The following is a 25,789-nucleotide window of genomic DNA, read 5'->3' as shown; positions in this document are numbered from 1 at the left end:
CCATAACTCCGCATTCTGCATCACAGCAGTGGGAGTGCTCGCTGAGAATGCAAGATCGGATCTTTTCTCATATATGTTAAGCTGAAAAAAACCCCGAAACAAAGTTCCGGACAACATCAAAGCATAGTCATTCTCTTTGTCTCTGACTGCACACTTAGCATCATCAAATATAACCTGAAATCCTCCTCTATTGAGAGAGGACACTGAAAGCAAATTCTTCTTTATACCTGGCACATAGAGAACATCTATAGTTCTGAAATATGTGCCATCAGTTGATGTGAGGATGATGTCCCCCACTCCACACACTGAATAAAAATAATTATTTGCACAAGTCAAATTCTTTTAGTGCCGGACAACATCAAAGCATAGTCATTCTCTTTGTCTCTGACTGCACACTTAGCAAAGACCCCGAAACAAAGTGCCTAGACAATATCAAAGCATAGTCATTCTCTTTGTCTCTGACTACACACTTAGCATCATCAAATATAACCTGAAATCCTCCTCTATTGAGAGAGGACACTGAAAGCAAATTCTTCTTTATACCTGACACATAGAGAACATCTATAATTCTGAAATTCGTGCCATCAGTGGATGTGAGGATGATGTCGCCCACTCCACACACTAAATAAAAAGAATTATTTACACAAGTCACCTTCTTTTAGTAGGTGGAGGATGCAAAGATGCAAAAAGACTCTTCTTAGAAGTGATGTGCTTAGAAGCACCACTATCAAAATACCAAGTATTTAGTGTCTCATTGACACTAAGAGAGCATGCATCCTTTGAAGGGTCATAACTACAAGTCAAGAAAGCATACGGGTCATCATCAAGAGTGGCTGTAGTATCTGAACTACCCACTAAAGAATCTGAAATGCAAGACAAAAAGGCATAGTGCTCTTCCACAAAGTTGGCTGTAACATCTCCTCCATCATGTGCATTAGGAGCTGATGTATCTAACACAGCCATATCTGAATCCCTTTTCTTTTCTTTAGCTATGCGCTTCTTGCATTCACCAATATAATGACCTAGCTGCTTGCAGTAGTAACAAATGCCCTTCTTTTTAGCCTTATTTGCATCACCCTTAGCCTTATAAGAGGACTGTCCTGAATCAGCTTTATGCTGATGTGCAGGCCGATTGGCATGTTGCTTTTACTGCCCTTTTCCTTTGGGCTTAAACTTAGAAAGCATGGCATGCTCGCCAACCCGTGTTGCCATATTTCTTCTTGTCTGCTCTTCCTGCAACAGAATTCCTACTAACTCGTGAAAAGAGAGAGGATTGCTACCCCCCTCAATGACAAATTCAGTAAGGTGTGGAAACCAAGATAGGACTCAGGAAGAGAATTCAGAGTGGTGGTAATCATCTCTGAATCCGGAATAACTTCATCTATATTCAACAATTGCTCCCTCAAATCCTAAAGCTTTGTGAGGTGAGCATTCATTGAATCTCCCTCATCCATATGCGTGTGAGATAGCTCTCTCTTCACGAAGGAAACTCTGGCATCATTTCTTGCTGCAAACATACTCTCCAAATCTCCCAAGCTGCCTTTGAGGTCTTGCATGACCGAATGTGAGGAATAATGAGCCTCTTCACAGATAGAGCTTGTGCATCTAGAATCCCATCTTTTCTACTCTACTGTGGGAGCCACTAGAGCAACAGCTGCTGCAATTACTTGTGCTGCATTTTGACCTCTAAACGTGCCTCCAGCTGTAAGAGTAGCAGGTGTCGCCACATAATCTGGCCTTGCTTCATCTCCATTGACATAATCCCAAAGATGTCTGCCAACCAAGATGTTGCAAACCATAAAACTCCACAAGGAGTAGGTGCCATCCAACTTATCCTCCTATGTGAGGACTCCAAACACCTCATTGGGGTTGTTCTTAGCCATTTTTGCCAAATAAACTCAAAAAACACAGCAAACTAAACAAGTAAAATCCCTTCCTGGGATGTAAATGCTCAACCAGAGTCTGCCAAAGAAAATTTGCCCACAGTGCCAATTACTATCACAGCCTATCAAAGGCTTGAAATGCACCACAATGCTCTGCAAATGACCAAAAATCTGCAAAGAAAATCTGCAAAAAGTGGCAAAAGTCTGCAATTTAACTCACAATGGATCCAAAACTGCTTGCAAATCTCCCAAATGGTCTTTCAACTGCCAAATTGCATCCGAATGCCAAAGGCCCCAACTTCTTCAAGGAAATTGCATCCAAAAGAGGACAAATTAACTGAAAGCCCCAAAAATGCCTGAAATTGTAGTTCAAAACCAAAAGCCCCAGATTTTGGGGTGAAATTGAGCTGAAATTGGGCAAATTCACTAGAAGCCCCAAATATCACTCAAATTTCAAGTCTCCTGCAAAAGCCCCAAATTTCCACCTGCTACAAAGAAATACCTGCTTGAATCCACAGCCAAACAATGACTCAATGCGCAAATGCCTGCAAATGGACCTTGCAAGAAGAACCCTGCTCAATAAACTTGCAACAGTCCGTACAGTATGGACTGTACAGCTGTACGGACAGCTGACGGGAGCTGTACGAAATGGCGGTGCTGACTGTACGCTAGACTATAGACAGAGTACGAAAACCCGAACATGTGGCGCTGATCTGTACGAACGGCGACAGGCTTGAATGCTACAACCATACGGACCCCTTGGTGCGTGGATCCTGAAAGTGTGAGCGGAAGCACTGCCTCTCTAGCCTGGCCAATGAGGCATACCCTCTACTCAAGCGTGCTTGCATCGCGAGTCTCATAGTGAAGCTCCGTGAAGATAACCCCAAGATAAGTGTATGATGAAACTATCTCAACAGATGACCCCGCAAATGTGAACTGCTCCTGACGCATGATGGCTCGAGATGTATTGAAGATCATGACCTTGGTTTTACCCAGGTTGACCTTCAAATCATGAGACTCACAAAAGGACTGTAGTGCGTCTAGGTGTCTCTAAAGCTCCTCTACTGAGGAAGACAAGAGAGCCACGTCATCTGCATAGAGCAAAATCTCGATCAGCGTGCTCGCAAGAGAGCAACCTACATCCCCCTGTGTCTACATCATTGTCTCAAGCTCGTCAATGTAGAGGCCAAACAAGGTAGGCGACAAAGGACACCCTTGTTTGACCCCGATGATACTCATGATCTCATCTTCCACCCAGATCCTACCCGAACTCTACCAGAAACTCTCTCGTAAAGTGCCATGACATCCCAAATGATCTCCTGGTCATAACCCAAGTCCTGTAGGTGCCGTAAGAGGCGGGCTCTTGGGACCGTGTCAAATGCCTTGCGAAAATCCACAAAGCAACAATAAACCCTCTGCTTCCGTGACCTCGCCTCCTCGATGATACATATGAGCATCAGAGTGTGGTCCATGGTTCCATGATCACGCCAGAATCCGGCCTGTCCTACTGCTCTGAGTCCTCGACACTCTGCAAGTCTGCTAACCTCGGAGTCAAGTACTGATGCATAAATCTTGGACATGACATGTCCAATCATAATGGTCCTGTAGTTCTCCGGGCTCATGGGATCCCCTGCCTTGTGGGTGAGATAGTGTTAATGGTCCAAGTGTGTGGAAATCCCAAACAAACCGCTTCATTAAAAAGCTTTGCTAAGATCGGGGCTAGGAGGTTAATCCCATATGCAATGAACTCAGTGCATAGTACCTCACGATCCTTCGCTCGGCCATTATGAAGTTTCATTACAGCATCCTTTACCCCTCCTCTAGTGAAGAGGATGCAGGATGTGGGACGAGGCATGTGTGAGAGACTAGGGACTGGCTGATTTGGGATGTCATAAAGTGTGCGTGCATAATCAAACCAGATCTGGGTGTCAGTGAGTGGCGGAGGGAACCGTCCTTCTAGAAATCTCCGCCAGAAGTCCTTAGAGTTATTACTAAACAAAATGTTCAGTAGCTCCTCCTCGTTTCGATGAACGAAGTTTAGTTTCTTCCTCCGTACCAGTCTACGATATTCACGTAGCGTATTTGGTGCGCTCGGAAGACTATTTTTGGTTTCGAATCTGAGTTGACGGCGTAAGGCCTTACACTCATTATCGTACCAACTATTACAGGGTACGGTTCCAAGGGTGGTGGGCGGGTGGAGCAGGTGGTGTGGGAAAAAGCGTGAATGGCAGCCTCGTGTAGTGAGCGTGTGACAAGGGCAGCACGATCCTCTAAAAGGGGTATGAAGTCAATATAAGCGAGAAGTATGTACAAATGGCCAGAGTAAGAAGGTGAGTGATCCCGATCAAAGCGTATATCGTGGTAGGTGGAGTAAGCACTGAGTGGGGTGAAAGGTGCTGTGCGAAGGGAGGTGAAGATGCGAAAGAAAAGGTATGTATGATCAGCCCCTGGAAGGAGAGGTGCTACAGTGAAGTCAGTAATGCAAGATGTGAAGACAGGGGATCCCATGATGTAATCAACAACACCGGAGCCCCCCCCATGTGGAAAGCATGTGAAACCACCTGAAGCGGGCCATCTGTCAACACCATTATAGATAATGAGATCATGTATTCTGCCTAGGTCTAATAGGGCCTGCCCATAGGATGAGAGTGGACCTCGCCTATCAGCCGAGACCCGTAGCATACCTGGCTCCTCAAGGTCAACATCTGCCAGTAGAGTGGAATCATCTCTGAAATCAAGAAGTGGTATCTGACGGGTCCTTGTCCTCGCGTTGAAGTCCCCCACTAGAAGGACTTCTCCGCGGCTAGAAAAGTCAACGATGGACTGATAAAGCATAGCAAATGGGGATGTCTCATCATCACCTCGAATATCTCTGGCAAAGTGAGAGGTCTATGGGGGGAAGTAGCAAATTGCGACAAACAGATCCTGGCTGTCCATGTGTCGTATCCGGATCCAAAGAAATCTGGGATGTGTATCTCTCTGCTCTACTGAAATGGTCCCCCGAAGTGTGGATCTGAAAAGAACTGCAACTCCACCTGAACCTCGAACTCCTCCTGTACCCCTCGTCTCATCTCTGTAGGCAGACTCCCATGTATATCCGCTGACTATTGGGAGAGGGCACTCTGGACTCTGATGTGTCTCTGTATAGAAGACTATGTCGTGGCCTGTATAGGATTCCGAGAAGTTCCCTGATTCTGACCATAAGGTACCATTACAGTTCCAAATGGTGCAGGACAGGGTCTCGGATATCTGAGTCTCATAGGCCCCGCTTCCCTATGTAGGAGAGGGGACAGGTGTCCTACGGGGACCTGTAAGAAGTCGTCCCTCTCGTACCACTGTCCACTTCCCCTCCTTTCGGACCTGATCCCGTTGCTGCAGCAAAGAGCGCCTCTCCTCAACCGGTAGAGCTGTGAGGTCCTCATCCATAGAGATCATTGGCTAATCTCGAAGGATTGACCTGCGTCATAGAGCTGAAAGTCATGCCTCAGTGTCATGAAATCATATGATCAGGGGTTGCTCTCGGTTGGGATCTCTCCCCACCCACCATGCCCTCTCTATCCTGTGCTCAACCACACCCAGGGTAGCGGTCACGAATGCAATCGCATCTACCATCGGTGTAGCCTCAGTGCGTGCGATCCCGCGTACTCTGATGTTGAGAGCCTTACTGGCTCTCTGCTGTTGCTCCATGAGGGTAGCCGAAACAGTGACCCTTGCGGGTTCTCGTTTGGCCACGTCAACCCATCTGGAAGTCTCCTCAATAGCAAATTGCATGCTCGCAATCTGTGCCTCGACCACCGGGGTACTCCCTAGGGCAGTGTTTATGGCTGTGACCTCCTGTCGGAGCAGCATGATATCATGTCTGAGTCCTTGAATAAGACCCGCCTGCTCCCGAATGGCCCTAGCCTGCTCTTGTATGATGCGGCTCTGCTCCTAGTTGAAGCGGACCTGCTCCCGTGCGAAGCGAGCCAACTCCATCTCACGCTCACGAAAACTATGCATCTCCGTGAGTAGGGTCTCACGGGCCTCTGGTGTGTCAGTCCACCCATGTCCATGCTGAAACTGTGGTGACTGTGGCATGAAAGAGTGGGACTGAGTCCAAGATTATCAGGATGGATGAGGCAATGGAGGCATGAAGTCGGCAATAGAGTGTTGTCGGGCACTCAGAGGTGCGGTCCTGGCACGTCTCCTGGTCATAGCTCTGCATCTATACTGAGACCCCATTAGTCGGACTCCAACTCTAAACAAGGAGGGGATGTCTCCAAGTGTGATCTGTGTGTCGACCCTCTATCTGAGCTGTCGGGTCACAAGCTCCCGGTCACGGTCATGTCGAGGCCTCGTCTCGTTGGGATCCATGTGATCTAGCTGAAAGAACTCCGTGATAGAGCTCTGAGAGGGATCAACCGAAGAAGAACTCTGCTCTTGTCTCCGTGCTCGGAGTATCCTCTCGCGGTGTCTAAGTGCCTCATGAATGAAACTTGCCAAACACCGCTAGTCTGAGTAGGAGAGGAAATGGGCTAAAATCCCATAACTATCTCTGAAGAGGCAGTGGAAACGTCCTCGGATCTCATAGTACACAGGACACCTGAAGATGAAATGCTCCTCTGTCTCAACCTCCTATATGTCACCTCTCGACTAGTACTTCGCAAGCATAGCTTCACCTACAGAGGGGAGATAGTGGAGATTGTGCAGTCTTACACATATCTAGGGGCAGTCTTTACAAGATCAGTCTTTACGATGATCCATGCAACCGGTGCACGCCTTACCTAGGGAAAAGGGGCCTTGGCCCGACTGGAGAGACAAGGTTTTCAGTCACATTTTCAAGACCCCCCGATGAAGGGATGGCTATTTGATACATTAGTGAGACCCACAGCCATGTACGCGGCACCCTTCTGAAGATGTGATCTGGCAGTGACTGAGTGGCAACGCTTTGAGAGACTACAGGTAGCCATGGGATCTTGGATGATTCAAAGCAAGCCCTCAGTCCCCCACCAGATCATACAGGCAGAGTTTGCCCTGACACTGCTTGAGATTGATGCCATCTTCCAGGCAATTACATATCTTCACAGATCTGGGCTTTACCTAGGGAGAGGCTATTGAGAGTGGCGCTAGAGTCATCTATGCGACTCGCTAAGAGTGGTACCAGCAGAGCCTGGTATGCAGTGTGCACACATCTCAAAATGGTTTAATAGACATGGAATTCAGATGAATTATTTTCCCCCCTTCTAGTATAGCTTGGACGACCTTGATCCTCTTGTCCCATGGGATGAGATCAACCTTTACATATTTGGGGGCACTCTTTACAAGAACAGTCTTTACGATGATCCATGCAGCCCAAGCAAGCCTTACACGAGGGCAAGGGGCCTTGGCCCAACTGAAGCTACAATGTTTTCAAGCGCACTTTCAAGACCCTCGACGAAGGGATGCTATTTGACACATTAGTGAGGCCCACTACCATGTACGTGGCACCCTTCTGGGGATGTGATCTGACAGTGACTCAGTGCTTTGAGAGACTACAAGTGACCATGGGATCCAGGATGATTCAGAGCAAGCCCTCAGTCCCCAACCAGATCATACAAGCAAAGTTTGCCATGACACCGCTCGAGATCGATGCCATCTTCCAAGTAGTTACATATCTTCACAGAGTTTGGCTTTACCTAGAGAGAGGCTATCGAGAGTTGCGCTAGAGTTATCTATGCAACTGGCTACTGCCCTGTTTACTATGAGATCCGAGGGCGCTACCACTGCCTTTTACAAGAGGGGCTTGGATTCGGGCCTCTCTCCAGATTGATTCACTTCCAAGACCACGTTTGCATTGGTCTCTACTAGATGGAGATGAGGTGTCATAAAGAGACCCTCTTTCGCCAAATCATAGAGGGAGAGAGGGCGACCCAACAAGAGGCTGTGATGGATCAAGGTCAACGACACGTCACAAATTTCTACACATTCGAGTCTGGCCTTGGACATGTCACAATAGAGGATGAGGACATCGACGACATGAGGGCAATATGGACCAGTGAGACAAGACGACAACGAGGGGAGACACAGCCAGAGACACTAGAACCACCCATGATACGGCGACGGACTAGAGCGCACGTGATGGAGGTTCAGCCTCTTACTGTTCTACTGGGAGATTGCCTGACCAGAGCTATTACTATTGACATGGCCCATAGGATACAGAGAGCCCGAAGACCACGCCCCCCACTGCAGCATGAGACAACCAAACAGACAAAGATACGAGACATTTTTGCAGCTCACAAGAGAGCCACCATGGCACTTGGATATGTCTTCTGAGTCGTTATCTGAGATTGATTGAGTACAGCTATTGGTCAGTACTTCTAGATTTGGAGTTTACATGTTTTTTGTATTTTAGTATAGTACCAGCAAAGGGCCTTAGTGTGCCCTTTGCGGCTTATACGAGTATGTCTCACTTTTGATTCTGCACTTTGTCTCATAGGCCCACGAGGCCTCTCGAAGACGTTAATATACCTTTCTGTCTTTCTTTCTTATACTTCGATTCCATTCATTTCTATCCATGTAGTAATACCACTCACCAAGACAAGACCATCCCTTCTGTGTCATGACAAGAGAAATCACTAATCTCTGATTAGTAGACATTAAAACATTATTATTATGTTATACGCCAATGCTGTAACATGTATTTGTATTTATGATGGACACCGACCGATTTGTTATGGCGGTGGATCATCTAAGTAGATAGGGCTAGTCGAGCTGGAGCCACTACTTCAGCAGCATCGAATTTGGACATGTGATACTTGTCTAGGTCCTAGGGGCAATAAGAAGGGAAGGGTGCATTAAGGTGCATTGAATGGTAGATGCATGGGTCATAGGCTAAGGGTAGGTGTGAATGGGAAGATGGAACTTGAGTGATCTCAAGGGACATTAATGAAAGGGTATCACCCTTTCATTGTGAATCTCACGTTGCATTCTCTCTACCACATTTGCATTCATCTGTCATCTCTCTCCCACCTTGCATGTAGGTCAAAAAAGAAACAAGTACTCTCACGAGGGCGCTCTTCCCCATTGGATGACCAATCGGCATTCAAATTCTGCATGCATTGCACACATTTGCATTTTCGAAAAGTGTGGATCTTCACATTTGGTATCAGAGCGGCGACGATCCACGAGCGGGACTAGAAGAGGACGATAGTTGCGAACGACGAAAGTCGCAAGAGAGGTTGCGGAAAAGGATCACGACTGACCGATCTCGAGGTTCTGAGACAAGGGATTTTTCTGAAAAATTTTGGCCTTCAACGGTGAACGAGGTGTCCCCACGGGGTGAATTGCCCCCCCCCCCCCCCCCCCAATGTGAATGTACCCTTAAACCGTGAGAAAAAGGGATCCCCATTCTACCCAACGGGAAGTCGGATCGGAATAAGATTTTAAGGGAGTGATCCACCCATCAAGTACCCCCTATAATGGTATCTAGAGCTCCAATCCGCTCAAAACAAGTAGCCCAAACGGAGCGTACCAGTTTACAGCAGAAATACAAGAAGAAAAGCTTGAAAGAGAAGGGAAAGGAGGTCATTTTAAGTATCTTCTCAACACAAATGAAGCGGGAGTCGGATAAGTACCACCAACTCTACAACACTTGAAGTTTGCTGTAAAATAAACCTTTTCTTTTTGAAATTACAGCAAGACATTTTTCTCTCTTGTATTACTAAAAGGAAAGAATGGAAGGGGAAGGGACATATAACAATGAACTTATTCCTTTTCCTCCATTACCCCAAGGAGAGAGAGAAAGAACACCTTCACCCCCTCTTGAAGAGGATGGATTAGGTGAGAGTTATACACATCTTGAGTATGATAACCCACAAATAGATTTACAGCAGTCTCTCCTTCAAGAACCTCTTGATAGGGAGTTCTCCTTTCGTAATGAAAGAAGAAATGATACCAACCAAGAACAAAGGGGCTGAGTTCATGCCTTCAACTCAAAACCCAATACAATCCAAGTGCAAGAGGAAGAGAGGAGACTCCTGTTGATAAGCTGGTTTTCCAGCTTAGCAATATGATTGAGCAGTCCATTATGACAAGATTAGGGACTAAGAGGACTTTAAACTTCGGGGATGAAGAGTTGAGTAACCCTTCTAAGAGGTCCAAATTCCAACCACGAGAGAGAATTTAGTTCCCCAAATATGATGGGGCAAGGGAGGCTGACAAAATCCTCAATTGGATTCGCCATTTTGAGCTATACTTTGCCCATCAAGAAAAGACCGAGCAAGAGAAGCTTGCTCTTGCCACATTGCATCTGCAGAAGGATGCTCTAATGTGGTGGTCCTTGTCACAAACAGGAAAAGAGCCTATTCATGAATGGGCTAAATTCGTGGAGCAATTGAAAGCCACTTTCATGCCACCGAGGCATGAAGAGAACCTAACCTTTCGTTAGGAGAGGTTTAGGCAGTTCGATAATGAGAATAATGCAGACTTTACAACCAGATTTTGGAAACTCTCTCTAGAGTTACCCGAAAAGAGTGAGGAAGATAGGAGAAAGAAGTATTTAGCAGCCTTAAGCCCAAAAGTAAGGTATGAGGTTGAAATGTTTAACTCGACCACGCTTAAGGACCTCACTAAGCTAGCTGAAATAGCCGAGAGGAAATTGAATCCGCGTAAACCCTTCAACAAAGGAAATGAGAAAGCTATTGTACAAAATCAGCCAACCCTGGTGTATGGATGTGTAAACTGAATAGAGAGTAGGCATATTTATTGTAGAGTATGGATAGAGAATAAATATTTTTCTCCTCCGTGTAGAGCGTCTAATAAGATAAATAGGGCTGAAATAGAAGAGTTGGAAAAAGAGATTGAAGGTCTATAGTTTCTATAGACTAAGTAGCTCTCCATCGCAAAATCATCCATAGCCAAGGTCTACCTAGTTCAATGAAAACATTTGGGTGAGAGAATCGTTTTAATACTGACCAATTTGTTGAGAATGTGTTTAAGCTTATTGAGCAGGTTACTGTAAAGAGATTTCAGCAGCTAAGTATTCATAAGAGGATTCTGAGCATGAAGAGATACTGAAGAGGCACTGCAGTGGTACTTTTGCATTTTGAATATTCAGCATCAAGAGGAACCAGAACTTGAAGATGAGATTTAAGTTCGGATTCAGAAGAGATCGTGTACTGGCAGGAGAAGATTATTTGCACATTATGAAGAGGAGATGCAAATGCAGAAGTAAAAGAGAAGCGTACGCAAGAGAAAGAGACAAGAGAGGATCCAGAAGAGGACTTCTCCCATTCAAGCAGGAGGGAGTGTCATGACAAGAGAAATCACTAATCTGTGATTAGTAGACATTAAAACATTATTATTATGTTATACGCCAATGGTGTAACATGTATTTGTATTTATGATGGACACCGACCGATTTGTTATGGCGGTGGATCATTTGAGTAGGTAAGACTAGTCGAGCTGGAGCCACTGCTTCAGACGGCATCGAATTTGGACATGTCATACTTATTATATTAATAAAAATGTGCACACACGTGTCTAGGTCCTAGGGGCAATAGGAAGGGAAGGGTGCATTAAGGTGCATTGAATGGTAGATGCATGGGTCATAGGCTAAGGGTAGGTGTAAATGGGAAGATGGAACTTGAGTGATCTCAAGGGACATTAATGAAAGGGTATCACCCTTTCATTGTGAATCTCACGTTGCATTCTCTCTACCACATTTGCATTCATCCGTCATCTCTCTCCCACCTTGCATGTAGGTCGAAAAAGAAACAAGTACTCTCACGAGAGCGCTCTTCCCCATTGGAGGGCCAATCGGCATTCAAATTCTGCATGCATTGCACACATTTGCATTTTCGAAAAGTGTGGATCTTCACATTCTGTCTATTAAACGCTGAAAACAATGCATAAACCCAAAAATAAGTCTTCACAAAGATGTAAACACACTCTCTCTCTCTCTCTCTCTCTCTCTCTCCCCGTTAGCAAGTAAGTCTGATATTCAAGCAGAGATTAAAGAGCACGAAGCTAGATGTGATAATGCGCTGAAGATTAGAATAGGGGGACTTCAAGAAGATTGGTACAAAAAGGACACACTGTGTGAAATATTGACAAAGATCAAAGCAAGCTTGCCCAAGATCGATTGGGTGGATGATGATGGGTAGGATGATGACGACTCCAGGCCAGCTTCTATTTTGCACTATAAAGGTCATGCAATCCTTACACTGAAGTCAAAAGATATGCGGATCAAGCTTCTTTGACAATCTTACAAGTTGAAGGGTACCAAAGTATGGATAGCAGAGGAGCTTACACAAGCTCAACTCAAGATTAAGGCAACTGAATTAGCTAAATTCAGGGCTGCCAGAAAGGATGGAAAATGGGCAGTTTACCATGAAGGCATAGCACTAATCAAAGAGTTTAAATCAAAACCAAAAGACTCTCAGTCTTAAACTGATGTATGGCTGTTTACTCTTCCAGACTATCATGTAGGTACTCTAAATAATTTGGTTGGCTTTTTGCACTCCTTGGGAGCTGCCACGTGCCCTCCCTAAAGCAGATGTACCAGAGGGTTTCTTGCTGTCCCACAGACCTTTTGGCCTCCAATGGACGTTAGTAGACTTTCTTTCTTTCTTTCTTTCTTTCTCTCACTCTCTCACACATACATACATCTCACACACATCACACTCACACTCACAATGCACATTACTTAAAAAAGGAACAGTTGCAGGGGAAGCTCAAATACTTCTCTCTGCAGGCACGCTCAGTTGACTCCACAAACATATGGAAAGCATCGGACACACGCTTCATAAACATGTTGTGGCCGCTTAAATATTCTCCATCCTTCTGCAGTTGAAGAAAACACGAATGAACATCGAAACAAAGAAGGAAAAGGAAGAACCTGCATATGTAATTCAAAAAGCATGTCTAACTGTGCTCACATGCATATTTAAAGGTCAACTGACCTGCAAAAGATAAAGGGCAATAGGTAAAAGCCTCCTCAAAATGTGAGAAAGTCGGAAGCCTAGCTGTGTTGAAAGAAAATAGCCAAAAAGAAAATGTAACTAAAAAACTATCGCCACAAGCAACGAGTTAAAGACATTCAAAAGGTATCTCTAGGTTGTACTTTGCAGCAGCTAACTGGACAATATATTTAAACAGTGACAATTTTGTAAATTTCTACTTTGTGCAGATATTGAAGGAATTGCATACTTGATGAAGGAAAGGCTCGAAAACATCCCGTGCCTTCGCAACAGCTATTACACAGGCAGTTCTGTGCATACATGTGATAATTTCAGAGAAAATCATTTCGGAAAAATGTTTACTCGGCTGTCAGATTGAAAGCAGGTTCTGTATTAACTTCCTTTCTATGGCTACTCTTGATTTGATAGCACATTTGAACTGGCATTGATAGCCTGCAATGTCAGCCCTATTAACAGCAAAATCCATAGATAGCAGGCACTAAAACCTTGCAAGCAATAAACGTACCTGAAATAGTTTGTCCCATCGTGTATATCTTCAACACCACAAGCATTTACTATCTCTTCTCTTGTTATCGGAGGGCATTTCATATTCCCAACCACGAAACGATATTCTGCCATAGCTCTATGGTATTGAGCACCACCATAGAGTCGCATTCCTGCATTCTAACATTACATGCCCTGGAATCACCACCTCCCATATATGATTTTAAAATGAAAACATTATCATTGTCATCTTTGTATTGAATTCTACTACATTCATACAAGTTGGCACAACTCTTCTCTACAGACTGGATTTGCATTTCAACATTGTCACTATTCATGTTCAAAATACACCAGAGTAATCATGCCGTGGCTGACAGTTTACATATATGTGTCATCATGTTCATAGGTATATTACAATTACTCCTTTTTTCCACAAGAACAATAAAAACTGACAGTTGCTTACTGGCATATATTTGAAGGGAATCTGCAGACCATCAGTTCCTACAAATGCGCCACCATTTGTTCGCTCATCCTGTAATATTTCTCCTGCAAGCATTCTACCATTCAAAACTAATGAAGGAAAATCAGATTGAAAGCTCAAATAGAAAACAGAGATGAAAGGTTCAGGTTTTGCAAAGCTTGAAATTTTTAAGTGATGGAGGGATGGGGGGGAAAGAGAAGTCCTAAAAAATCCTCTTACCAAACTTCTCTGGTGGAGCAACAACTGTCCCTTTCAGCAGTAAAGACAGCTGAAAAAGTAAATTTGGAGCACATCACTAGTGCAACAAGAATTCACTATATTGTAGGCATAGATAACATGTACTCGGGACAAATATTCTACCTCAGGGCAAACCTAACACTCCCAAAACAACATTAGATTTCTTTGTTAGCAGGACAAACCTTAGCTAAGAAAGAGTCCCTGAATAGCCGACCCTTCTCCTTCAGCTTTATCTCATCAAGTTCTCTGCAGGCAGCACCAACAAACACAGGTTAAAATCACAGATTTCCATATGAAGATATGTACGACGTTAGTGTCATATTGATTATGTTCAACAAATTAGTTTTAGGGTCACATTAAAAGCTTTCAGCACATAAGAATGGCCGCCACATGGGACCCTTGTTGACAGGCCTTGAGCATCAAATTCGCAGAACCTAAAATGAATCAAATCTCAACAGGCATCCAACAATACGCTCCATCACTAACTTGTAAAATGGAACAGCTAATGGGGCTAGTTAGTGCTCAATTTGGAGTAGAGGGAAGCCAAATAGACTTAGACTATCACAAGAGTTCAAAACTTAATCAATTGTGCACAAAGTTATCAGGAGAACACATGCAGGTATACTTAAAGTACATGAAGCCCAAGGAGAGGAGGACAAGGGTATCGTAGAAATAGCTTTGCAAGGATACTTCAACATAGGCAAGGACTTGAGTGGTATAGGACAAGCATCGTGAACATAGGCCTACACCTAAACTTGCTCACTGAAACAGAAAGAACACAATACCTCATCCTTGAGCCTAGAAGACATGGGTAAGATCCACGGGCTCACGTAGCTCAGTACAGCCATGAAACCACCCTTATACTGTTAGAAAATACCCAACAGAGGGTACACGCAGCGGAAGACTTATAGTAATGCCCAAGAGCTCACACAGTGTGCGGTGTGGGTGTGGAATCACAAATTTCTTTACTTATGTGCATTCAATAGATGTGCAGACTCATCAATAGACAATGAACTAGCCAGATAGAGAAACCACCAAAATATATATTTCCGTCCAAAACTATGGACACAATACAAAAGAGATAGATCCAGAGTCCCACCAATGGTGTGGTCCTCTAATCTTACCACAAGGTCCTTCTCCTATCTACTGGATATCTCTAGACTCGAGCCCACGTGCTCCACCTCGAGCGTAAGTAGACTTTCCGTCCAAAGATCTCAGCACCTTGCTGCCCTAGTAGACAGCCTAGGCTCAGCCCCAAGTGAGCTCAGTCTGCAGCAACTCTGGCCCTGCTTTGCCTCCTGGATGTAGGCCCAAAGATCAGGCTTCTGCTGCCCCTGCTGCTCCTCTGTCTGCTGACTTGCTGGATGAATAATGGGTCATGAAGCCCCTCCTTTTATAGGCCTAGGGGCCTGTCAAAAACCCGACCAGTCTGTCCCAATCTGGGCCGACTGGACAGACCAAGTTGGCTGGCCCAACCGACCTGGTTGGCTCAGCCCAACCAGCCCTTTAAGGGCTCACAAAACTAGGCCTTTATGGCCCACACTTCTAGGGCTTCTGGCCCTCCAATCTAGGCAGGGGCCCAGCCTATATAAGGCATGCCACTGCCCACTCGCAGCCCAATTTGCTGCTCCACCAGGCCCCAGCCATGTCAGCACCTGTTCACCCTGCTGCTGCTGGTTCTGCCCTCTGCCAGGCTCTTCTCCAGCCACATGTGCAGCGCTGTACTGAACCGTACTGCTGCTGATGTCATCGCACCCTGCCAGGTCAGATCTAGGGCTTGCTGTCCCCACCTTCTGGTCCTTCCACAGGTTCCGTCCTTTGCAGCCTTCTTCTCTTGTGAGGTGCTGCCCATTTGGCAGCCCCCTCTCTCTCTCTTCTCTAGGCATCTTCTGCCCTAGGTCTCCCTCCCCCACGCTCTCCTCATTTGGGGGCTTATAGATGGGGAGGTGACCTTTCCAACATATACATGGTCCCATCATGAACGAAATCTTGCAATACCTTGCCATTCTTCAAGGCCTATGTTCAAGAACCACTAAGTCAATGGCCCAGTCCCTCAAGCCACTATGGAGGACCACACTTGACTGAATATAGGTGAGTACTATACTCTGTTAGGCTTAAAGCATCCCACCTCTAGCAAAGAGCCTTGGCTGGTAAAATCTGTTTTAATGCAAAGGTTCGCTACACTAAACAGAGGTTCCACAGTTTACAAGGAGGTTCCAGAGTTTAGAAGAGGTTCCAAGGTTCAGGGTAGAGTACATGGTAGAGAACTCATCTCCCTTGTAGATCATGGAGGTTAAGGGTTAAGGAACTAAGGGTTTAGGGGGAGCATAGGAGTGGGAGAGGAAGAAGGTGTAAGAGCATGGGGGAAAGAAGACAGAGGAGGAAGGAGGAGAAGGAGGAGAAGGGAGGAGGAGGGAGGAGGAGGAGGAGGAGGGAGGAGGAGGGGGAAGAGGGAGGAGGGGGAAGAGGGAGCACGAGGAGGGAGGAGAAGAGGGGAGGAGGAGGAGGAAGAGGGAGGAGGAGAAGGGAGGAGGAGGAGGGAGGAGGAAAGGGAGAGGATGGGTTGCAAGGTTAGGACATGCTTTTGGATGTGGAGTGCAAGGAAGCATGGAGACTTGAGACAATTGCTTGGAATACCAAAGTAGAACTCAACATAATGCCCCTCAGAGTCTGGGCTTCATTCCATTATGGGGTATTTATACAAGTTGGCAAGCTTCTCTCTCTGCATGTAGGAATCCTAGTGACACAAATGCCCTGGTACGGGTCCATCCCCCTCCTATCCTACACTGATCTACCCTCTCACTGGGCAGGCACACCCACAAAGAAGCCCTCACTCCTATTGTACATTAGGAAATGTCCAACTCTAACAAAAACCACACCATACACTAAAGGTCATAGAGGTATTTTTTCAGCCGAGGAAAGGTGCCATGTTGGGGATAGGGGGTAGCTCCACTCTGCCCATCTTGGGGATAGGGGGCAGCTCCACTCTGCCCATCTTGGTGAGGCATATGTTATACCCATGGGTCATGTATGGAGACAAGGTCAAACATGAGCTCATGTTTTCAACAAATATGGAGAAATCATAGCTAAGACATTAGACCCACTGCGTTGACTTTCATGACTCGGTCATACAAAGTTTGGAGACCATGATGCCTTAAGCATATTGATCTAAAGTCATTTTCTAAATGCCATCTCTAATGGGTATACATATTTTACTCCTACAAAAATAACACCAATTTTTGATCATTAACTCATTTCTAACCTTACCTAAAAGCAACATCCTCAACATCTTGAAAATCCGTGTTTGCTCTAGAGCTTACTTCATGGACTGCATACCAAATCTAACCAAAATATTTACTGCATAGTCCTTTTAGAAAAAGCTAGAAATCGCATTCAATTGCAACAAAACTTAGTACATTAACTTATACATAGATGAATCCAGGAACATTCCCAAAGTCCTCTAAAAACAAAACTTAGTGCATTAACTTCTCCAATCATATTCAATGTATATCTGCTACTTGATTCTGAGTACCGTTTCAATGTCTGATCTGAAAATCAATATTCTTGCATCAGCTCCACACAAAAATACTTACAGGATTCATGGTCAACCAAAACATCAAAAGTTGATCCATACAAGTCATGCCTCCACGCTTTACAACCTATGAGTCTTTTCCTTGTGTAATACTTTATTTAAGCATCTCAATCTTCCTTTTACACAATCCTTTGTGATTATGCATTGTAGAATAAGGTTTAGAACTTTTTGATCCAAAGTTTGTTCTTCATGCAATGCCATCTAAACTATATAATGAGTTGGCATGGTTGGGATTCACAGTCTCTATACCACCTTATGGTCAATAAAATTATGAGTTGATCTTGGATCAAAAAGGAAGGGAACATCTCAACATATTACTTTACCATCATCTTAATTAAATCATTAGGTCCAAAAAAGACTAAGTTTCCAGTCACAACATTCAGATAAGGCAACATGCAAAAGCAAGGACTAGCTATATAACGTCCCCACAGGCATCAATAACTAATCAACCAGGTCTCAACATGGTCAGCATGCAGTCCTCACTTTGAAGAGCATGATAATTTTTTCTTTTGCTCCGAATCTGAGTGTCTTCATACCTATTTGTGTGCAGATGAGGGGAGTGAGATCTGAATCTTAGTTTAATCCATGGGGACTATCAATCCAGGGGGTAGTAAGGTGTATGCTGCCTTATTATTTCATGACAAAGCCGCGAGTCCAAATTGGGTATGCCCTGGATTGGAGAATGGTTTGAGGGAGCTGCTGTACCTCAGTTCTAGAAAGAATTGGCAACGGAGGAACAAGATCAGTGCCAAAGCAGTCATCTTAAGTTGGGTCAAGCATGGGTTCAAAACCTTGTTTGTGCATACACTTTGAACAAATGATATTACTTTCCCCTTGCATGGATCTTCGAGATTTATATCACTCCCCAGCATCACGTCGATAGTCTTCCTTTTCAACCATCTTTCCATAAATATCTAATGATCGTAGTCTCTTCCAAACAAGCATATCTAAGTAAAAAAGCTTAGTAAAGATGGCTGACGGGAAGCACCGTGAAAAATAAAGAGAATTATAGCAATGTTAGCAAGCCATAACCTACTTATATGGCAAAGGACATATATCTAGAACGAATCCAAGAAGATGCCCAACTTCATCCTCCAATGACACAAAGAGTGCAGTCTTAACCTCATTAAAAAAGGCACACCGCAGGGACTTGGTACTATGTCATCCCCACCGATGTCATCAGCACCCAACAGATAATGCTGACCACAGGATAAACATATGCTCTCAATGTACACAAATATCCACCCACTGGAGCGTCCATTTATACAAAGGTCTTGGTACTGAGTTCTGTCACTAACTCCAGAGGTGAAGCAAACTCAATCATGACAGCCTGGTGAGAAGGCTAATCAAAAAGTAGTCCTTGGTCTCTTCATCCAAGCCACAAGTGCTTGTGAAGACAAGGTTCTTCATTTTACTCTCTCCCAAATAAGCCTTTTTTCTTCTTCAAAGGAACCACTGAGGAAGGGATGTGGAAGCTAACCCAAGATCTTGGATAGTCTGGCGTAACTTCCTTGTTGCATTACGATACTCCCTATCGAGGAGAGGTACAATCAATGGCACACTTTCCATGTACCTGACAAGTTTCACAGTAGCACTTTTGTAATAAATAATTGTCATATATAAACAGCTGCAAAAGTTGATAGGGAAAAAATCTGGACTATAGGACAATCTTTGTAACAAATCGTGCTTTACCGTTGCTGCAGCAATTGCTCAAGGAACCATCTCAGCCTGCTAACTCCCACTCGAGCACGCTCGTCTGGGGACAAATGACGATCCATTTTCTCTTCCAATGATTTCAGATCTTGTGATTCCCTTAGAGCAACAGCCTACATACACATTCTCAAAATAGCACAAAGATATATATCAAATATACCAAAAGAACTTATAATGCATATGGTTTTATGTTCTCCAAAGCATACTCCTGAAACAATATCAATCATTCTCGTGCGGCTCAAAACATTTGGCAGAGTGACTCAAAGAGCTACCAAGAAGACATGTAGTTTTATTTTTCCCAAAATCATATCCTGAAACAAAATCAATCATTCTCATAAGGCTCAAAACATTTGGCCGAGTGATTCAAAAAGCCCTGCGTGGAAAATGCAAGTAGTGATGCGACATTTTTTTACATGCTATCACACCTCTCCAGTCATTGATTGGCCTTCAAGGTCTTCATTTCAGTTCACACCCAAACACATGCCAGCTAGATTTGATCTCCCAGTTCTTCGTATAGTGAAATCAGCATTTTCCCTCTAGATTTCATAGCCAAGGACTAACGCTAAAACTCTTAAATACATGACATCAAAGAGCAAGTCAAATCACTGTTCTTCAGGTGGAGTATCAGGCTTGAGAAATTGTTGTACTTCCACCTCCAACAAGCCTTGCAGGCATCACACATGTCCTTTCTTCCGTATCTCACTTTAGGTGTGCTTTTTGTAGTTAGCATGCAATAAAAACATCCCCTACAATTCTTAGATGCTCTTTCTGTAATGTTGCAATGTCTCTTCACATCAAAGCATTCACACAATCGTCACATGCATAACTACAAAACATGGAACTTTTTGGTGCACACAAGTCACAATCCACAGCAAGGAACCTTCACCTCCAACAATATAAATGGGAACACGCTACACGAATAAGCTTTTTTTCTTTCATATGGACTACACAACTAAGCTTTGAACAGAGAGCCTCTGAGAATAACAAAGATTAAACTGTGAATAGCAAGTACGTAGGTAAATAAATTTACGAAGGAGGATGCAGGATTACAAAAAAAATAGTCTTACCTCTCTGAATTGATCATTAGATCTAAATACAGAATCTCGACTGCTGCCAACTCTTCCAGAAGGTACAGAGGTGAAGAAAGGAGTGTCACCCAGAATATTCCCATCCAACAAACGAGTAGGTGGCCTAAGAAACAATTCGACATCAGCTGGCCTTGCAAATTGCGGGATTCTTGTGTCAAGTTTTGTGGAGACAATAACTGTCCTCGAAAGCTCAGGATCCATCTGCCAAGTCAAATTAAACCCAATAAAAACAGCACTACATTTGATATATACAATTTCAAATGTATTGACCATCTCCAATAGCTCATCTTATAAATATCTAGATGAATCCAGAAACATGCCAAACACATCCTCTTAAATCACAATACATAGCACAGTTTCAATCTCGTGGCACAGGGTTGAAAAGCATAAGCTCCATCACTCATAGCACGGACTAGCTACTATTATATCCCCACCACACGCCATCATAGGCATTCAAAAATTAATTCGAGCACAGCAAGGTTGAGAAGGAAATTACCTGCATTACAACCCTCCTCGTTGTGGCATTACTCCAGTCACTGCAGTCTTCTAAGCAAAGAATTATGAACTCTTTCTGTTGCATTTTTGTGCGCACAAGTGCCTCCACTGCCCTTGCTTGTGCCTGTGTCAAACCACCAGAATGACTGTGAGTCACATAACGCAATATCTAATCATTGCTGGCACCTGTTGGAAAGGTCACCTCCCCATCTGTAAGCCCCCATATGAGGAGAGCATGGGGGGGGTGGACCTAGGGTTTGAGTGACTGTCACATGGGCATCTGATTGGATGCCATGTGGACAAGAGCCTTAAGGGATTGAGTGATAAGATGGGGCTGCCACCCGGACAGCATCTTGGCTGTCATGTGGGCAGCACATCTAGAGCTGTTATGAGCAGATCAGAGGGTCAGAATAGTGCAGAAGCAAGGCAGATCTGTACGGATTACAAACGCCTGCTGTACGGCTGGTTTCAAGGACATGTACGGAGCTCGGACAAGAGCCCTAGAGCTGGAACAAGCCTGGAGTAGACTGTAGAGGCAAGATAGTCAGGGACAGATTGCAATGGATCTAGGACATGAAAGCGCACTGTTTGCAGCAGGTTTGGTGGGGCTGGACCCTGAATATATGGGAGGGCTGCAAGGGACTGACCCTGGGGGGGGCATATTTATAGCCCACACAGGTTGGCCAGGCAGGCTTATATAGGGCTGGGCCCTTGCCTAGATTGGAGGGCCAAAGGCCCTAGAAGTGTGGGGCCAAAAGCCCCGGGTTGTGAGCCCTTAAAGGGCTGGACCAGCCACAGTCTGGTCGGCCAGTCTGGTCAGCCAGATTAGGGCAGGCTGGTTGGTTTTTTGACAGGCCCCTAGGCCTATAAAAGGAGAGGCTTGATGCCTCACAAATTATCCAACAGTTCAGCAGAACCGGCAGCAGACAGGAGCAGCCAGAAGACATTTCCTTGGGCCTCATCTTGGAGGTGAAGGAGAGTAGGAGGTGTGCTGCAGACTGAGCTCTCAAGGGCTGAACCTTGGCTGTCTCTCAGGGCAGCAAGGTGTTGTGATCTGGATGGAAAGTCTACAGAAGCTCAAGGTGGAGCACGCGGGCTCGAGTCTAGAGATAGCCAGCAGATAGGAGAAGGACCTTGTGGTTAGATCAGAGGACCACACCATTGGTGGGACTCTGGATCTATCTATTCTGTATTGTGTCCATAGTTTTGGACGGAAATATATTTTGGTGGTTTCTCTATCTGGCTGGTTCATTGTCTATTGATGAGTCTGCACATCTATGTGATGCACATTAAGTAAAGAAGTTTGTGATTCCACATCCCACATGCACACTGTGTGAGCTCCTGGGCATTACTATAAGTCTTCCGCTGTGTGTACCCTCTGTTGGGTAATTTCTAACACTTTGCACTCACAAGCTGATTTAAACAGAGTTATTCTGGTTCCATTAGTATTGGGAATATGCTCCAAAATCCTTCTGCCTCCACTTCACACTTAGCCTCAGCTCCTTCTCTCTTGATGCCCAGGAGTGGCAATGAGCAGATGGCCACCTCTGCTTATCAGTTTCCGCCACCCTCCCATTCCTTCCTCTTGGCTTGCTCCTTCATCGGTGACAATGCAGTGCTCCTGCTTGTATTGGCATTGCTGTCTTCATTCTTAGCAGAGTTGTGCTCTGCAGCCAGCACCAGATTACCCATGGCCTAAAAGGCCTTTGTTGTGAAGTTCATGAGCACCAGTGCTTCTATAAAGCTTAGGTTCTTGCAGTGCTGCCAACAGCCAGTTGTAACTTTCATGCTGTAGGAGTCTTCTTACTTGGAGTAGGCAGCCCTCCTTAGCAAGAAAGCACTCAATATCATTGTGTTGCTTGCTCCCTGCGAGTGCCCCAGTTTCTCAAGCTCCAAAATTTACCACATTTCGCCTTCCAATCAACACTGCAAGAAGTTCTTGACTGCTGAGCTTCTCTGCTCTTCCTCCTGTTCACTCACAAACCCTCGTGGAATTTTCACCAAACCTCTTTGTTTAGCATTGTAGGTCATCTTCAGTTCATACAGCAGGCAAAGGCTCTCTACCAAGCAGACAGCTCTCTAGCAAGAAGGCTGAAGAAACTTATGCAGGAGCTATTTCCAACATTGTCATCCTTATACAGAGTAAATCGTTGCTATGAGCCAAACACATTTAGTGGTTCAGATTGTTTTCTTTACTTGGCCAGCACTAGAGTGTTTTATGAGACTCTCAAATCCTAGGAAGCCATGTGGCACATTCTAAGCCGTTAGATGAGCTGGCATATTATTAGCTACTTACAATATACTTAGCAGCTGGCCAAGCATTCTAGTTAGTGATGTGTCAGCAGTATTTGGAGAATTTGTGTCATGTGAGGCTGAGTGATAACAGGGAAAAATAAGCTACGTTTTCCTTTAACTATGTGCTTCTCTCCCTCTCACGTTCTTTCGCTCCCTCCTCCTCACTGCCCCCTTCCATCCGCTATGTTATCTCACTCCACCTCTCTCCAACCTCTTGGTTGCACCTTTGCTTTGGTCTCAGCAAGTTCTAGACAAGTTGACCGCTGTTGCCCATTGTGACGGTTGCCTTTAAACAGGCTTCGACTCCTAAAGAAATGTGGCTGGTTTTGTAATCCTCTACATTGCACGTTATGTAAAGAATTCTACCTCCCCAAAAAAGGGAGGTACTCTGAAGACGGACTTGATCAAAAAAAACTGAAAATGCCGGCAATGCAAGCCTTTTTAATAAAGGCTGTCCATCTATATTCAGATTTTCATTTTAGAGCCGTAGCAACTATAAAACATACCTGCAATTGATGATTTTTGCGACCAGGTGCAGCGGCAATGAGACCAGGCGTATCAATGATCGTCAGATTGGGACAATATTTGTATTCTATTTTAACTACAATTTCCTTAGCCCAAAATTGGCAGGCCTCTCGCTCCAAGCGCATATTTTCTGCCTCGATAAAAGCCTGCAATCAAAACAGCTCTTCAAGAGTAGAAAGCGAGAACAGGAAGAAGAGAGCCGACACAACGTCCCAAACAACCTCACCTGTAGTTCTTCCAGGCTTTTCTCTTCCTCACTTGGAGGTTTGTCATCCGAAACCAAGTAGCAGACTGGCTCCGAGCATGCTGCGTTATATTTCATATGTAAAGTGATGGGCCTTCGGGTCTTGGTTCCCCCTCCGACATGATTGAACTGAAACCCCATAAGAGCTTCTACAAGCGCACTCTTGCCATCCGTCTGGTGTCCAACGACGAGGATTGCAGGTGCGTCAAAAGGCTTGTGGAAATCTTGGGCCAGACTGTGAAGATCGTTGTAGGCCTCGTATAGCTTCTCATTTCCTGAGGACGGGTAATAATTTTCTGGAGATCCCGGAGAAGGCCTAGAGGAATTGGTGAGAGCATCGTTTTCATTCCGATGGAAAACGTAAAGAGGTTCTGCGATTTCAGGTGCAGCATTGGGACTTAAATCAATGTGTGAGGCGTTGCCAGCATGAGACTGTAAGTCAGAACTATCTGGAACGGATGCATATTGCGTAAGTGGTTTCTGAAACGCATTTGGAGACGACATTGCCTGGGGGAGATTAAGGAGTGTCAAAGGTTTGCCTTTCATGTAACCCACTCCAGAGGCAGGAGAAGCAGAGAAAGGAACGCCCTTAGATCCAGAAAAACCCTGATAGCTAGCTACAGGTCCATAGCCGTAAGAAGAGGTGGAAGCCGCACGGGGTGAGTTGGACTGCGCATTGCCGAAGGAGAGCCCTGCCCATGCGGCAGCCGTTGGAGAGTCGGGACTGGAAGAAGACCGCGGGGAGTTGCCATTGGAGTGAGTGGCACTACCGGCGTGAGAAGCTATCCATCGTTCAGCGTTTCCGGCTCTGACTTCCTGCGAGCCCGATCCATTCATGGCTGTGAGCTAGAGAGCGGGAAGAAGAAGCTACTCTGCAAAGAAAGAGAAGTTCCCGAAGGCGTGGAGGATTAGATTGGAAGCGATTGCTCAAACAGCAAGCAATGTGCTGCAAAAAACGATGAGCGAGGCAGCAAGCGACAGCTCAAAAAAAGGCGCTCGCGCTACCTTGGAATTCTCGAGAGGAATCGCTCTAAAATCTGAGCTAGTGAGCTCTGATGAGGCAGAAACGAGGAGGGAAGGGGAGGGGACAAACCTGGAATGGGAGGCTATGGAGGGGGGGGAGGAGAAGAAACCCTAAAATGGAACAAGGGATTGCAAAGGCACCATAGCCAAGCTCTCCTGCTCCTCCTCTTCTTCTTCTTCAACCTCATCCTTAACACAGTATCACTATATCACACATTTCAAACCCGTTCGTCGTCTGAACAGTGTCCCTCATTCATTCTTTGACACGTCCCCCACCCCCCCCAATTTTCGCCTCTTTTTGTTACCCACCCTCACATAACTCCCCATTAGGCCGGGAGCCGGTTTTCCCGGTTTTCTGATCGGGATTGGTGACCGCGCACGATTCCCAGCCATCACAGCGGCATGGGAAGCCGGCATCGACCTGACGCGTGGCAGAAATCGAATGTTGGATTGTTTTCGATCGAAGGGTGTATGCTTGCCGTTGTGCCAAATGTCATGTGATGCCACTGGATGTGTTGTCCTGGTTCATTGATTTCATTTGTAGGGCCCTAAGGCAGCGCTTCTCACGAGCCGTAGATCATTGGATCTGGGCTGTCGAAAAGTGGGAGAGCATTCATGAGTCACGTCAGGTGGATCGAACGATGGTTATGAGGCGGTGATCGCGAGCCGTCTGTGGGAATATGGTAACTGGTAAAGTTGACCGGTTGTTGGTAATAAAGCCAGTTCTATCCCATGGCACATATTCCAATTCTGCAAAAGGTTTGATCTTGCGTCGGCTGGGATCTCGCCTCCG

General features: G+C 45.2%; 1 protein-coding gene across 1 annotated transcript in view; it reads right to left on the bottom strand.

Moving 5' to 3' along the window:
* LOC147900247 (dynamin-like protein ARC5) overlaps window positions 1-25,413 on the bottom strand; it is a 50,677-nt gene extending 25,264 nt beyond the window's left edge. Inside the window, exons 1-15 of the mRNA XM_087376607.1 lie at window positions 25,306-25,413; window positions 24,979-25,107; window positions 23,956-24,789; window positions 23,711-23,875; window positions 20,911-21,033; window positions 20,394-20,615; window positions 19,306-19,439; window positions 19,094-19,186; window positions 14,204-14,267; window positions 14,004-14,052; window positions 13,767-13,849; window positions 13,326-13,483; window positions 13,050-13,110; window positions 12,803-12,865; window positions 12,583-12,683 (exon numbers count right to left, since the gene is read on the bottom strand). Coding sequence (XP_087232733.1) covers window positions 12,583-12,683; window positions 12,803-12,865; window positions 13,050-13,110; window positions 13,326-13,483; window positions 13,767-13,849; window positions 14,004-14,052; window positions 14,204-14,267; window positions 19,094-19,186; window positions 19,306-19,439; window positions 20,394-20,615; window positions 20,911-21,033; window positions 23,711-23,875; window positions 23,956-24,789; window positions 24,979-25,107; window positions 25,306-25,413 — 2,387 coding nt within the window. The remainder of the gene's footprint in view (window positions 1-12,582; window positions 12,684-12,802; window positions 12,866-13,049; window positions 13,111-13,325; window positions 13,484-13,766; window positions 13,850-14,003; window positions 14,053-14,203; window positions 14,268-19,093; window positions 19,187-19,305; window positions 19,440-20,393; window positions 20,616-20,910; window positions 21,034-23,710; window positions 23,876-23,955; window positions 24,790-24,978; window positions 25,108-25,305) is intronic.
* Window positions 25,414-25,789: the final 376 nt, after the last annotated feature.

The sequence above is a fragment of the Dipteris shenzhenensis genome, chromosome 7 (genome assembly GCF_047967505.1).
Source record: "Dipteris shenzhenensis isolate YYH24624 ecotype China chromosome 7, Dip_SZ_1.0, whole genome shotgun sequence".
In the NCBI taxonomy this organism is placed as follows: Eukaryota; Viridiplantae; Streptophyta; class Polypodiopsida; order Gleicheniales; family Dipteridaceae; genus Dipteris; species Dipteris shenzhenensis.
Note: the sequence above shows the minus strand (reverse complement) of the source record. Positions and strands in the feature narration are given on the sequence as shown.